Source organism: Platalea leucorodia (genome assembly GCF_965183815.1).
Source record: "Platalea leucorodia genome assembly, contig: HAP1_HAP1_SCAFFOLD_374, whole genome shotgun sequence".
Taxonomy (NCBI): domain Eukaryota; kingdom Metazoa; phylum Chordata; class Aves; order Pelecaniformes; family Threskiornithidae; genus Platalea; species Platalea leucorodia.
The window spans coordinates 35,295-51,079 of NW_028121207.1; the positions used below are offsets into that span (position 1 = coordinate 35,295).

At 51.1% G+C, this 15,785-nt stretch overlaps 2 protein-coding genes across 2 annotated transcripts; both read left to right on the forward strand.

The window, feature by feature from the left end:
* Positions 1–434: 434 nt before the first annotated feature.
* LOC309604131 (putative ubiquitin carboxyl-terminal hydrolase 17-like protein 23) lies at positions 435–1,365 on the forward strand (the record flags this gene model as incomplete). Its single annotated transcript, XM_082339043.1, has 2 exons — positions 435–602; positions 1,294–1,365. 2 exons carry the CDS (start codon positions 435–437, stop codon positions 1,363–1,365), a joined length of 240 nt encoding a protein of 79 aa, XP_082195169.1.
* Positions 1,366–13,749: 12,384 nt separating this feature from the next.
* On the forward strand, positions 13,750–15,529 carry LOC309604130 (acrosin-like; the record flags this gene model as incomplete). Its single annotated transcript, XM_082339042.1, has 4 exons — positions 13,750–13,928; positions 14,267–14,532; positions 14,813–14,958; positions 15,383–15,529. Coding segments are annotated over 4 exons (738 nt in total), but the record flags the coding sequence as incomplete, so codon positions are not given.
* Positions 15,530–15,785: the final 256 nt, after the last annotated feature.

A 15,785-nucleotide genomic window follows, 5' to 3' on the forward strand; every position in this document is an offset into this window, starting at 1 on the left:
CTCTGCCACTATGTACAAGACTTGGAAAGATGACATTGCTCCTAGAAAGATCTGACATCAGTAGGGTTACCTTCTGGGCTAGGGACTTGCTTCTTTTCATCAAGTTACAATCAGGAAAAGGGAAGACTTGACCTGATAAGCCTGTTCAAGAGTCTAGAAGGAAAGGAAGGCAGCCCGAGGCACAGAAATCAGAGTGTGGGTTTGTTGGACTTTCAGCAAAGTAAGCAGGGGAGCAGACTCTTTTCCAAAACTGTTTCTTAACCAGGAAATGCCAATGGCAGTGTTAGGCTTCCCCCAATGTTTCTCTCTTGGAGGTCAGAGCCGGTTTACCTCGGTGCTTCTCTACAGAAGTCAACTCTCAAAATAGGTTCTCATACAACAGCATCGTCTCATCTCTTTTCAAACGTCATTTCCCTGCAGTCCTTGCCAAGGGAATGGCTCTGCCACAACGCATCCTCTTTCCCCTGGAGAAGATTTGCATGGACTGGCAGCAAAGACAGAGAGCTGGAGCAGGACTCCACAACCTGGGCAATACCTGCTACCTCAACTCCGTCCTGCAGTGCCTGACGTACACACCCCCTCTGGCCAACTACCTGCTCTCGCGTGAGCACAGCCGGTCATGTGAGTACTTTCAGGAACATCTCCTTGTACATCTGTTGGGCACTTCCCAAGGATTCCCAGCATCTGGAATCTGATTTAGGAGAAAAGCAGCTCTTCTTTGTCGGCCCCCTGAGTGGCGTTCTTTGAACACTCAAGCCTAGAAGGCTCTTGTCCTATCTAGGTGTGTTCATCTTCAGAAAGGCACCACTTTCTGGCCCCAGGTCTCGGTCCCTGTTCCTGCCAGTTCAACTCTCTTTGCTTATGGCACAGAAAACTGCTGTCACTTAAGCATCCCCTTGAAGAAAGCTTTCTATGCGCTAAAATGGCCTGGGCTTCTTGGGACATTGGCACCTTGGGAGAAGGGGACTGGAGACTGTTATCTTCTAATTTCAAGATCCCCATTAAGTTTCCCATTGCTGTGGGTGTTTTGCTAACCTGAGAAGCTTCCCTCCCTCCTTCCCTCCCTCTTCAGGTCGCCAGCAAGGCTTCTGCATGATGTGCATAATGGAAGCGCACGTCAACGGGGTCCTGCATTCTTCAGCCAGGGCCATCCAGCCTAGGGCTGTCCTCAGTGTCCTCACACGTAAGGCATTTCAGCTGCTTTTACATGCTTTCTTCCCTTCTTGTAGGAGACAGCTACTAACTACCTCTTTCTTAGGAATAGGAGAACATTTGCAGCTTGGCAGGCAGGAAGACGCCCACGAGTTCTTACGCTACACTGTTGATGCCATGCAGAGAGCTTGTCTGAGTGGAAGCAGCGAGTAAGCACAAGCAAATTACCTCTTCCATGCTCCTGAGCCCTTTGGACTCCTTGGTGTACTCCCATCAAGGAAACCCGATGCCCAGGGTTTTCAGACAAAGCAAAACTCTTGGAGGAGATAACTCTCTGCCTTACCATTTCTTCCCAGCTTCGACATCTCTTCTCAAGCAACTACCATCATCCATCAAATATTTGGGGGCTTTCTGAGATCGAGAGGTACTTTTTACAAATATTACTGGCCTTAGATGTGTCTGTGGCTCTTTCTCTGGTCATGGTAAACAGCTTCTAGTACGCAGCAGTTGTGTCCAGTGTCTCCAAAGCAGTACGTGTTGGGCGTTGAAATGGGCACAGTTAGCCTCCTTCCCAACCTGAGAAGCATTTCTCTTTGCCTTCCAGTAACGTGCTTGAGCTGCAAAGCCGTTTCCGACACCTACGAGGCATTCCTTGATATTGCTTTGGATATCCAGGTAAGATGTTTGGAAATTGTGGTGCAAAAGGTTTCAAGGCCCCTGCAGGGGGCCGAGGTTATCTCCAGTTACCTCCCTTGACTTAAAACTGTGGGCTGTTGCCACGCCAGAGCTTGGTGGTGGATGGGAAGGGAACTGGGCTTCTGGGCTCCTTCTCTGGAAACTCTCTAAATGGTCTGCCTGTGCTGGATGCTGGGTGTCAGATGGGCGTCAGCTGGGCAAAGAGTAAGGATGGTATCTGCAGCCATGATGGCACTGTCATGCCTCCCTGCTTTGGACTCCCTCAAGACGTGTCTGATTGCTGGACGGATGGGGTTGATTGCTTTTGCTGCTTTTGACCACGCGTACCACAGGCAACTCTGGTACCGCCCAGGGGTAGCTGCTTATTGGGATAACGCTGGTCCCACACGGGCAGCTATTTCTTGGGATTCTGAGTTTCCAGGAGCTTAGTGCTCTCCTTTCTTTCTCATCCAGGCAGCCTCAACTCTCACTGCAGCTCTGGAAGACTTTGTCAAACCTGAGCAGCTGGATGGCGAAAATGGCTATAAATGTAGCAAGTAAGATTATCGCTAATGACACCTTCCTAGCAGATACTGGCTTAGGGTATTGCATGTCTGGGAGCACCAGTTATGTTCTGACTTAATTGAGAAACCCACTCATGAGACAGCTTGGGGTTTTTTCCTTTTTTTTTCTTCCCCGTACGACTAATCCACCTGAATCATCCAGAACTTGGAAAATAATGCATTCATTTCTAAGACGGGTAATTTTTTCTCTTCTGCCTGAATATTTGGAAAGCTTTCATGAGAATTTTATTGCTGGCATCATCTGCCCTGGAGGTGGTCAACCTTCCTAGCTAGGAAGTTGCCCACTGAACTACCCCTCGGGCCAGAAGGGAAAAGACAGGCCCCATGTGCAGTGGGGAGCCAAAGCAAGGAGGAGCTCTGGGCAGGGATTTGGCAACAGCAGCTTCCTCAAGAAGCCAAACACCCATTTAATTGCCAAGGCTTTTTGGATGCTTGCGTCTCTGGCCAGGAGACCTCAGTCCTTGGAGCAGCAGCAGCCCCTGCCGGCTCTCTGAACAGTGTCATGCCTAGGTCTGGTCTTGTAAAGTCTGCAGAGTGCTGCTCTCCAAAGTGAGCCACCCCAGACCAAAGCTGCCTTTGGTGAGAGCGTGTGGGCTTCAGGGGTCTGAAATGCAAACCTGTGCGCACGATCGCTGGGCAAAACAAGCCTTAACTCAACCCTGCAGGGGTGGGGGGCAGAGTGGGGAGAAGATGGGTTGCAACAGTTGGGTCTGTGCTTGTTTCAAGGTGTGAACAGCTGGCCACTGCATCCAAGAGGCTCACAATACATCGCTCCTCCAACGTCCTGACAGTCTGCTTGAAGAGATTTGATGCTTTCTCTGGCAGAAAGATTAGCAAGGTATGTACACAAGGGCACTGCAACTTTGTCTGCTTGGAAGGAGACTTTCCCGAAGGAGAACTCTTTTTTGGAAGTTGTTCATGTCTGCACACGACGGCTATCGAGTGCGGCCCTCTAAGAAAAATCAAGGCAAATGCCTTGCTCTTTCCCTTGTGGGAAGAGGAAAGTGCCAATGTGAAGAGAAGCCCTTTCCTGTGCTCGTCAAGAGCTGCTTTGGCCAACAACAGTTTTCTGCCACTGCAATGATGACATGGCAACACCTGGTTTTGATGAACTGAGAAGATCTGTTTCTATGCCTCTAGCCTGGGTTTGCTGGCAAGGTTTTCTCAGGCTGCTTCCTCAAGACTCTCAGGATAATTTAGGGGTCTTCTTGGTCTCTCTTTAGGTTGTGCAGTATCCGGAAACTCTGGACCTTGCCGCGTACATGTCTCAAGCCCCTGGAGAACCACTCCTCTATTCCTTGTATGCTGTCCTGGTACATGAAGGCTCCGGCTGCCAGGCAGGACACTATTACTGCTTCGTGAAGGTAGCAGACAACTCTGTGATTTGCACTGGTGTATGGTGTCCGTGTCCTTCAGTGGTGTTCTGCCTGTGGTTTTGCTTTAAAACCCCTGCAGTTCATCTAAAGATAGTGCTGCCTTTCTTTGCAGGCCAGCGATGGACACTGGTACAAGATGAACGATGCCTCTGTGGATCGTTGTGACATCAAGACGGTTCTCTGCCAGCGTGCATATTTACTCTTCTATGCCAGGTAATAACAAGTGTGCGACAGTGCTCAGAATACACTCCTTCTCCTGTCACTGATCTGGGTGGTGGTGTTCTCCTCCGGTGGGTTTTGCTTTCTGGCCTAGGAGAGAATGCCTGTTTGTCCCGTTGAGTTCTGTCTCTTCTGCAGTTCGCCACCTCCTGCCTTCTCCCTCCTTGTCAGGCACTAAACTGTAGCGCTTGTGTAACTTGCTAGCTGTCTGCTCCCTGAGACTGGCTAGCTGCAAAAAGAGGCCAAACGGAGGTCCAGGAGGGTTTAGGATGAGTTACTGCTCTGAGAGGGACAGACATGGCTGGAAGACCACGATCTCATTTCCAGCTCCTAGCCCTGCTTCAGTCTTCTGCCTGTCGTATCAAGTGCTGCCAGAAAGTGACAGGATGAGACTGAAGCCATGAGGAGGCTGCAAGAACAACCCTAGACTAAGATCACTGTTGCTTCTCCAGGCACCACGATTTGACCCCTGGAGCAGGCGCTGAATGCCAAGAGACAAAGGGCATTTCCATGACAAAGCTGGATCAAGTGCTGAAGAGGGCATTTTCTGGAGGCACCCTGGCACTGAGAAATCAAGAAGGCAGAGAAATTATGCCCAGGATCCAAGGGAAGAGACAAACACGGGACTCTGCAGGACCTCCCCATCAGCGCCGCGGCAGGAAGAGAGCACGCTCTGACACCGAGGAGGAGGAGGAGAAGCTGAACAGAAGCCAGCCAGACTGCCCGCCTCCGAAGCGGAGGCGCATTGCCCTCGCGGAAACGCAGAAGCGCCCTCACTGTCAGCTGCCGCATGGCAGTGGGAACCTGTGCAGCTCTTCCCAACGGGAGAGGAGCAGCCCTGATAACGGTAGAAGCTCAGGAGGGGAAGGTGTGCACGGCTCGAGCGGCCACAGAACAGACTCGCATCCTGGTTCGCTGGGTGAGCGGCAGCTGGGCAAATCCTCACTTCAACAACGTCCGCTCCCGCCTGTGCCAGTTCACCCAGAGTCTGCAGGCCCTTGCCAGGCAAATGAAGAACAACCATGCAGAAAGAGGAAACAGTCCTGTGAAGGGGGGGGTGAAAGTGACCCCGAAAGAAAGCAGCAAAAGACAGAAGCGAGCATCCTGGTGTTCCAGAATTGATAGAGAAATGCAAGAAAGTGAAGAAGAAAAGGAAATCCAAAGAGAACTCTGGAGAGGAGGACTCAAAAGTAAGCAACATTTGCAGCATCACCAGCAAATGTTGCCTCACGCTTTGCCAGGTGTTTCAGGCGCGTGGCTTATGGAAAGAAGCGTTCAGGACTTGTGACTGAGCTTGCCACCACAACCTGCAATTTACCATCAAAGGCCATAGACAAACATTATCAAAAGAATGCTAACCATCAAACTTGACATTTACAAGTGAAACAATAAAATTGCCATCATAACCAAAACCAGTCCGAAGTGGTGCTTCTCATTTCTGTAGAGAGTTTGACCATGCAAGAAAGAACAGAAGGGTTCGGGGGTTTTTGGAAATTTTTTAACTCAAGACTTCCGTTATTGAAGCACCCTTGTGATCCAGAAGGGTGGAAGGTTTTTACAGCTGCTGAGCATATGAAATTAGCAGGTAGAGATCTCAGGGAAAAAAAATGCCTGGGAACAGAGCATCTCCAGTGCTGCTCCATTAGAGGCTCAGGTCGCCTGCGTGTGATTCACCTTGTCTTCTCCCAAGTGCAGCATCCCGTGCAAGAGAGACAAGGAAACCAAGGCATTACAAGCATTGCCACTGACGGTCCCCATCAACAGGGTCATCTTGTTGAGAAGCTGGTTTCCTGGCAAACTTGGCCAGTGGACTTTGAGTAAAAAAGACCACACTTCACCATGAAGATGCTTCTGCGGTGTCCCACAACAGCTGCAGTTCATACGCCTTCTGGCCCATTTCTGAGCCTGTCACAAGGCGTCCTAGATAGGAAATCAGTTTCTGAGGCAAAACCGAGGCAGAAACATGTAGGCACTTCTCCTCACAGAAAGTATAAAACACTCGGCTCCCAAGCCTACCGTGAGACTCACTGCAAAAGGAGCGAAGGTGCTTCTCCATCGGCATCCTCTTTTATCTCCAGAAGCCAGCACTTGGGAATACTGTGCCCTCTAGGCATCGAATCCAGCGAGAGAGGCGTTGGGAATGGGGATGTGAGCAGGAACAGGGTCGAGGTGAGCAGCCAAGCACAGGGATCTTTCTTGGCAGCAGTCCTGCTCTGGTGACCTGTGTAAAAGTCAGTTCTTTGCCAGCCTAGGAGAGAGGCAAGGAGACTTCAGCAGAGAATTACCAAGGGGATTGATTCTCTTTATTTAGCCACGCATATTGCACCTGCATAAAACAGTTCTCCATGCCTGCCCTAGCATCTTCTCTAGGCCCATAGCACATCAAAAACCATCTTCACAAATCACAGACAGACTCCTGCCCTATCAGCTACTCAGCCACCAGTAACGTCACAAGCACCTGAAAAAGCAACAGGCCAGTTCCTGCCACGAATGACATCACAGACACCTAAGCAGGCCATGCGTCTTTTCCTATCTATCTGCTACTCAGCCGCAAGTGCTCAGTAGCATCCGCACAAGCAATTGAAAAACTCCTGCCCTATCAGCTCCTTAGCAGCAGGTGACACCACAAGTACCTGCAGCAGAAGCCAGCTTCCTGCTCCTTCCCCACCAGCTGCTCAGCCACCAGGGTCTTCACAAGGACCTGCGCAGCAGGAGCATCCTCAGTTTCCACATGCCATCTTTTTCACCTCCATCTCTAGCTTGTCTCCTGTCTCTCTGGCCTCTTCTCTCTGCCAGGCACTTTGCTCCGTCACTCCAGGACCTCCCAATGCCTTTTACTGTTACTCTGCTTCTGTGGCAGATGTTACCTTGAAAGCCACGGGACCTGCACCTATTTCTCTTCTCCCTCTGCTTTGTGCTCTGGCTCTTTGATGCATTTTTTCACCTCATGGGCCCTTGTGCCCTGGCTCCCTCCCGCTGTTAAACCCTGTTCCTGCAAGAGAAGTGGCCATCAGTCGGTGTCCCCTCTCTGCCATCTTACCTGCATCTCTCTGACCTGGACAGCTGCTGGCAGCTGTCACCATCAGCCCCGGCTCTGCTTGAAGGCTTCTCCTGGCACAGGCGCAGCTCTGGCTGTGCTTGGTGCGGGCCGTGCTTCCGGAGGGAGAACAGCAACCCTCACAGTTACTCCTGGGCAGTGTCCTGCTGGGAAGAGCTCATTTGAAGGAGCTCTCCCAGGCTGGCAGCAAGGCAGGTTGGCAGCAAGCCCCAAGGCTGGTCCAGGGGTGCTCCCTGTCCCCCAGCTCAACCACAGCTCCCACATCTGGCTCTCTTGTTACCAAAAGGGATTTGCTTGCATTTTCCTTTTCTTCCAGTTTGTGCGCAGGTAGCGAGAAAAAAGGCAGGCAGCAGAAGTACACGCTAGCCTAAATCCCTTTTTACCGGTAGCAATAAAGGTGCTCTCAGCTTGGAGCATGAGAAGGACGCTGTGTTACAACTCTTCAGTCCTTATATGCAGTCTTAAGACTATTCATGTACTCCTTTTTACAATTTACACAACCTATTGGCTTTGGCCACGATATCGTCTGTTACCATTCACTTTTGAGTATTTGTACAGGCGAACCCTCTGTGCAAGTGCGCTTAAGGCATATTTATGAGCTGAGTTTACACAATTTTGTTGCAGCTTTGCTTGTTTTCAGCCGGTTTGGTCTGGTTTCTTCTAGCAGCAAACCCACTTGCATAGGAGATGTCAAGCTCTGTCAAGTTCTCTTGTGCGCATCTTGGAAGCCATCTTCACATTGCAGCTTTTTCTTACGGAGCACTTTCCAGCAGGATTTTGGAAAGCCCATTCCCAGCTGGGAGCTCCAGGTCAAGGGCACAGGGCAGAAACAGCCCCCTCCCCTGAGGGCCCCAGCCCCCAACTGGCCTCTGCCCCCAAACTACTAAACCTGCCAAACAGGCTCTCCCTCTAACTGAATTATCTTCAGTTTGGAGAAAAGAAGCTGTATGCTTCCAGATTCAGTCGTCTGACTAAGACTGTTAGAGGGTGACTGGGGCTTCAGCTCCAGAGCAAAAGAATTTCCAGTACAGAATCTCAGCCCTTGCCTCCACGATCATCTTGTCAGTGACCCACAAACACTGTGTTGTAAAAGCCAATGGCTAATAAAAAGGATCCTCTCCTCCTCCCAAATCTGTGTTTATCTCCTACCCTCAGGCTACCACAGTAATTATCATACTATTATTCTCTAATTACCACCGACCTGAAAACCCTCCAAAGCATGGATGAGAACCATCACCAACCACGCACCCACCTCTTAGTCCTCTTGCAGCGAGGCCTCTCTGACCGAGCACTTCTGCATGGATATCTCTGTCTGACAGGAGATGGTCGGCCTGAAAAAACAATGAAAATCTTATGTTCTCTTGGCTCTAGTGAAAGCAAAGAATTTATGATGCTGATATAAACAAGTTCAAGAGAAAGCAGGATCATGGAAGGGGAGGAAAACGTGATCCATCTCACCTACTTTTAATCTCAGCGGAAGTTTCAAGGGTGCTTTTTTTGTAATCCCTACACAACACAAGTGAAGAAGCCCACACCTGCTTTTTAAGGAGAACTGAAAAACACAAGAGTAAGACTATCAAGTCTCTGTAATTACTCTTCTTTCTAGGATACATGGCTCATTTTTACATATCCCAGTGGAGAGCTTTAACTTAAAATCACTAAGTTCTGATATGGAAAAGCAAAGCGTCCTCTGTAAATTTCTGAAAAGAACAGTAGACTGTTCATATAAAGTGTAAATGCCATGTTTCCACACTCAAAGGTTATAATGCTTTTGAGTATCTTTGCCGTCTTCATCTTCTTTGCCAAGACTTTCCTCCGATAACACTATAACTACCGCACCTCAACATAACATGGAACTGTTCCAATACTCTTGCAGATTCTATGAAATCCAAAATGCCCTACATGGATGCCTGCAGGTTTTGCTATTACCATTGTGTTTAAGACACAGTCGGTCCTACCAAACCTACAACCTGCAAAACCTGAAGACCACTTTATGCAAGACAAATTCCAGAATTTACAATCAGCACGGAGGAGCATACTTATCTACCTTGTTCTGTCCTTGCCAAAACTGCTGGGTGACCTGTCATCAGCCTCAGTGGCTGACAGCAGGCAAGACTCTCTCATCTGCCTTAGCTCGGGTGCAGCTCCTAGGAAAACAGCTATTTCAGAAGGGCAGGTCTTGGTGTGTTGGCAAAGTGCTTCAAGGAAATGTTTCTAATACTCTGGAATGGTAAGACTAAGCATGGTAATCTCACTCCAAGTCCTAGCTCTGCCACAGATTACAGGAGCAATAACGGGCAAGTCACCGGTTTGAAGTTCCCCACTGAGACAACACTGTCAAATGCATACAGTTTATGCTACCACCTTCGGTAGTTCTTTTCATGAAAGATGGTAAAAATGCAAAAAAACCAGAGTATCATAGCAGGTTCTCATAATCATACCCCCTCACATTAATAGCTGGACACCAGGAAAGGCATGTACATGCTCTGTTGACCTACCTGGTCACTAAAATTAAATAAATTTTATTCCTTTGAAAGCACGACCTTTCTTTTTTGTCTTTTTTCCTTTTTTTTTTTTTTTTTTTTCCACGAAAAGACTGGCACTGCTTTCTGAATTCAAGATGAGTTACATGGAGTCTACAGACAGCTTACTATGGATCTGAACTCCCAAGTCAAGGTCACAACCAAGATGGATCATGGCGTTGATCAACTGCATACAGGCCACCTGAAAAAAAAACACAGACACACATCAAAGAGAAAACTTGTGAGCATGGACTGGAAGTCAGTGGTTTGGGACTTCTAAGGAGAAGTAAAAGTCTCCAGCACCTGCTCACAGCTGCAATGAGAGAGGATCAGCAGCCACCTCACAAGCCAGGACAGGGGTGCGCATGTGCAGACCAATTACAAAATGAAGAGAAGAGCCAGAGGCAGAAGAGAGACTCCACAGAGAGGCCAGAACCAGTCAAAAGCTCAAGAGCAGCAAAGGGCAGGATTTCTATCACCACGTACATGCCTTCAGGTTGAGGCAGGACACAGAGGGTACACAGAGCCTTCACTGCATCTGTCATCAGGAGAGAGACTTTGGTATCAACAGCTCTTGCCAGGAGCAGCACCCCCTCTTTTGTACCCAGGAGTGTTTGATTCCACACTAAGGAGAAAAGAAACTTGGAATCAATGTCCGAGACTAAGCCAGCTCTAAAGGAGACTGAGATGGGAATGCCTCGTGATTAACCATGCTCTGAGGAATAACCATGAGAAAACACTTGTTCCAAAACCTTGTCCAAACACCTGTGTTGCCCTTGCTTCTGACAGGGGACAGAGGAGTGACAAGAAAGGGAGTGATGCACCTCAAACTTTTTTTTTAAACCACAGGCTACCTTTGATAATAATGACGGATGTGTAACAATTCCTCTGTCAAGAGAAGAAGCTGGCACTTGTCCTTCTCCTGGTATTCTTGCAAGGAGTTTCTGTGTAACAGAAAGGTCTTCCTCGAGTATTATGAGCATCCTGAATTAGAAAGGAAGTCCTATGCTTTTGTGAATGCCTTCTCTTTGCTTTGTAGGAAGAGATGTTGCTGCACTACGCCTGTCTGTCTCTACAGTGGCTCTGCATTTCAGAAACCGAACCTGGAAAATCCTTAAGTAATGATGCACTGAACCCCATGTCCCACCCTGGGCGGAAAATAAAAAACAAAAAGAAAAAAAAAAAAAGCATATACTTCTGGAAAAGTCAAAGTGAAATCACCTGCCTGCCTGCGATGATATCCAGCACGAGCAGCTACTGAAAGCACCCAAAAGCTGTGACCCATAACGTCAGGGCTGCATTTAAAGACAAAGCCCCAGACAAACCCCCACCTCTAGCCAATAACCCAAACCCCTCTCCAACTCCAAGTCCCTGGCAGGCAGGCCTTATTCTCCTTCATGGACTGGTAGTATTAGTCACCTCTGCTGGGAAGCAGCAAGCCCCCTGAACGAGATATACAGGGCATTTGGAAAATCGGCTCTGCCAGACCTCCAGCACATGGCCCTGCAGGGGATCCTGGGACAAAGACATTAACTAGAGAGCTGCTTGCGTCGCCTTTTCTCATCCTTTAGGCACTAGGAGCCAGAAGCAGTCCCCAGATTGCTCCGCTGGACCTGGCCATTGATGCAGATGCTGGGGCCAGTGCTAGCTGTTTGTGTCAAGTTTAGAAAGGATGTGTTCAACGGCATTGCCAGCATGCTGGGACAGCTGGAACGTGCCAGAACTCCCCACTGCCCTTCTGCCATGTTACCTATATTCCTGTGAGTCAAGGGCACGCTCACAGCGTACCAATGACTCAACTGGGATGTATTTTTACTTAACAGGCAGCACGGTCCCGCTACCCCAACCTCAGTAGGCCAGAGGCTTTATTTCACTTTTGGAACAAAGCTGCTGCGTATTTACAGGACGTGCTGACACAGCAGTAACAGCTCAGAGTTTTGATAGACAGACAGCCTGCATGCCAGCACAGGAGGAGGAGGGCTCCAGATGATCTGCCTTTTCTCATAGAAACAACAGCTGATGTAGTTCAGACCCCAAATGCTCGCCCGTGAGCACTGCCCAGGCAGCCGCTCCCCACCTCTCTGCAGGAAGCCGGATCTACTGTTCTGCAGACTGGGCCTGTCTTAAGAGCTGTGGGCTGATCATTTCCTACTCCGGGTGCAATACAGCAAATGAAGGCAAGGCAGAGGACGCTCTTGGAGCAGCGTCCACTCACACACAGAACACTAAGAGCAGGATACACCTACACAGAGGTTCTGTCTACAATATGGCTGTCAACACCAAGTCCCTTTGCCTTGGACTTCCCGTACAGTCCCTGCAATCAGGGGGTTCAAGGCTGGCTTGACACGTCCTAGAGGAAAGGCTTTTATTAGATAAGATCAGTCACGCCCTAAACCACGACAAACAAACTTCCGTAGACTACAGTGGGAGCCCAGACCCCTCATGCAGGTGCAGACACCAATTCACAGCTGCAATGGTTTCTACCATGAACGTCAGCAAGGAAGCCCGTGCCCGACACTGTACTTGATAGAGAACAGCAGGAGGCTGTGCTCCTAAGGGTATGTGTTCTCTCGCTGATGCTGAGCAGAAAGCTGACGCGTTATGTGCTCTCACAGGATGCAGGAGACAGATCACAACCCACATGACAGCAATAACGGATGCCTACCTGGCATTCCTAAGAGGAGGGCATCATCCCGGTGTCTGCAGAGGAAGGTGAACACTTGTGCCAGCAGGTATATTTAGACACTGGAGCACAGAGGAGTCCCACGGAAACCTGCAGGCTGAATTAGCAAGACAAAGGCAGTTACTGACTGTATCAGGGGAAGCCACACAATAGGTTATGCTCTTTTTCCAGCAAGACGTCCTGCAATTTTTGACTAGGTACTGCTCCAATCACCTTTTGGGTTCTTGATGGATGAAATGGGCAGCGTGGTAAGGACAGAATTGGAAGGACATCACTTGAATAAACTTTAAAGGGATCAAATTTGTATTTTTCATTGCTAGTAAAACAGGAACAAGAGCCTAGAAGACAGCATGCAAGGTCATGAGAGGACCCAGCTACTTGTTTGGTAAAATACGGCCCCGAGGGACTAATACTCAAGAACTCATCTGGACCTAACAGATGAATGACATTCTTTCTCAGCCAGCTCAGAAGAGAATCACATCCCAATCCTGAGAGGCTGAAAGAAGAAGATGTACTCTATGCCAATCTGCCAAGGCTGACAGAGGATTTACCAAAGCCATGGAGAATGGCACGTGGGGCTGAGAGCAGGAGCACCCTTCTCTGTCGAGAGCTTAAAGTTGCATGTCCGTGGCCACGCATACCAGGCGCCACAAGTGCCCTTGTCAGCGTTGGCCCAGAACAGCGCTATAACTCATAGACAGCAAGGACGTGAAGCCTGCCAGCGGGTGCTGCTGTGGCCGACAGAGCCAGTGTGGGCCGTGCTGCATCCGTGTTTCACTGCGCTTTGTGCAGGAAGGTTGACACTGCATGGGTACGCTTGGCTTATTTGCCTTGCACATCACTGCTTGCCCGCTGCCGCTGTAACCAGATTGGGTCAACACCCAAACAAACACGTGCATGCTGCCTGTAGGAGCTATCTTCTCTGGTGTCTGTTTTGCCCCCCTCCCCTGACAGGCCACCGTGCCCAGCACCCGGAACCAGCGACTCTGTGACATCAGCCCCGGGGACAAGGCCACCGCGGGCAATGTGACTACTGCGGGCACTACGTTGGCTGCTGCACTGGTGGCAGTGATGAATTTGCTCCCCCTCCTCGTCCTGCTGGCCGTGTGCTGGCCTGTGCATGGCACATGGGACAGCTGTGGGTAAGTGGCCCGAGGCTCTGGGAGGGAGCTGGGGCAACCATTATGGGCTTCACTGGAGGGTGCCTGCTTGTCCCCCATGGCCACGCCACAGCTTCCCGAACCCCATGTGGGAGCCTCAGTTCCCTGCCAGCACCCAGGCTGCCGGCACAACTCATCTACGGGGCTCAAGCAGAAACAGGGACAGACGGACGCACACCCCACGGGGTTCCCTGGCCCTGCTGTCCATGCAACGCCTTGTGGGGAGGGAAGACGGCTGACCTTCAGCCTCAACAGCAGCGAGCGGTCGAGCAGGACAGTAATGAGTTTCTGGTTGCAGAGGGACCTGCGGGCTCCGGCCCATGGCTGCTCACTACGGCACGTGGCGCGTCGTGGGGGGCAGAGATGCCCAGCCAGGGGCCTGGCCCTGGATCGTCAGCATCCAGGGGCCCTGGGAATTAGGCACAGGGCACATCTGCGGAGGCTCCCTCATCAGCCCACAGTGGGTCCTCACAGCAGCCCACTGCTTCATCAAGGCCAGGTAAGGAGGACCAGGGAACGAGCATTTCCCCACAACACTAGCAGCTGCCCTGGACACAGCACCATGTGCTACTCCCATCCCGTTTCCTTGCAGCACGCCCAGTGCCTGGGCACTCCAGAGCCCAGCTGAGAGACTGCTCAGGAGAAGGCTGGGCTCGTGCCACTGCTTCCTAGCAGCCTCCAGCTCGACATCCCTTGCACCTAAGGCATGCGAGGGCAGTCGCACTCTCCGTAGCGCTGCTGCCCTCTCTCCCCTGTGAAGGAGAAGGCAGGGAACTGCTGGGCTGCTGCAGCACACGGCTCTGCTCCCTCTGACCCCTCCCTCCATCTGCCTTCCAGGCACATCACCATGTGGCGCGCGGTGGTTGGGGCCACCCAGCTGACTCAGCTGGGCCCTGAGGTCCAAGTGCGCCGTATTAAGCGGCTCCTCGTTCACAAGCACTACAGTAATATCTTGGAGAGGAACGACATTGCCTTGCTGGAATTGGACCAGCCTGTCCAGTGCAGCTACTACATACAGCTTGCCTGTGTGCCCGACGCCTCGCTGAGAGTGTCAGAGCTGACAACCTGCTACGTCAGTGGCTGGGGTTCCACAACCACAAGATGAGAGTTCCCAAAAAGTGCTCGTGTCCTGAGTGCAAGCTTGGCACACTGGGGAGACGGGCTGGGCTTCCTGAGAGCAGAGGCGAAAGCCAGAGTCAGGCTGCAGGGACGTCTGCCTACAGAGAGATGGGCCTGAGCCATTCCCCAAAGCAGGGCAGAAGGGAAACACCGGTACAACGCCTCTCACGACGCAAAGCCAAGCCCCACTGAAGGGGTTCACCCAGACAGGCGAGGAGAACTGGCAATGAGCTGCTGGGTGTTAATTCCTTTCTGTGCTCACAGCTGGAGGAGCAACGGATGTCCTGCAGGAGGCCAAGGTCCGCCTCATTGATGTCAACCTCTGTAACAGCAGCCGGTGGTACAGAGGGGCCATCCACAGCTACAACTTGTGTACTGGCTATCCGCAGGGTGGCATCGACACCTGCCAGGTAGGGGCGTGCTACAAGTCAACCCCCGGCAGCACAGGCAGCCCTGACACAACCGCCCAAACGCACCCCAGCACGGGCTTTGCCTGGCAAGTCACCCTGCCACCGCTGGGTCCCCACCGCTGTTGGGGCTCACCTCCCCTTCCCCAAAAAGCCCATCTAGTGCTCTTGGCAGCCCAGAGCTCCAGATCCCAACCCTGGCACCTCCCTCTTCCACCCATCCAGGATCACTGTGCAGAGATGAGAGAGCCCTGCCTTACAGGCCCACAGCCCCCTCCCAGACAAGGTGCTGGAGGCTCCAGCACCTGAGCAGAGCCGTTCTGTGCAGTGAACACAGCTCTGGCAGGTGCTGTGAGAGAGAAGGAGCCAGCCATGGTGCCGACAGTGGCCACCCAACAACACCTTAACGCTCTCTCCTCCGCTGCAGGGTGACAGCGGTGGTCCTCTTGTGTGCAAAGAGAACAACACCGACTACTTCTGGCTTGTTGGAGTGACCAGCTGGGGGAAAGGCTGTGCGAGAGCAAAACAGCCCGGGGTCTACACCTCCACTCAGCACTTCTACGACTGGATCCTGGTACAGATGGGACTGCACCCAGCACTAAGGGCTGTGCCAACATCACGGGCATTTTCTCACCGCCTCAACCCCCGTTCAGAGGCCAAGGCCAATAACAACACAATCGGGCAGGTTTAGGAGCTTGACATCCAGCCACAGACATTACCTGGACTTCATTTCCATACTGTTATTTGAGGAAACTAGGAACATGCTGTGCTTATGAATCCAGGGAGTGAAGGTGGCTTTATGTTTCACTAGCAAACATCCAATCCTGATC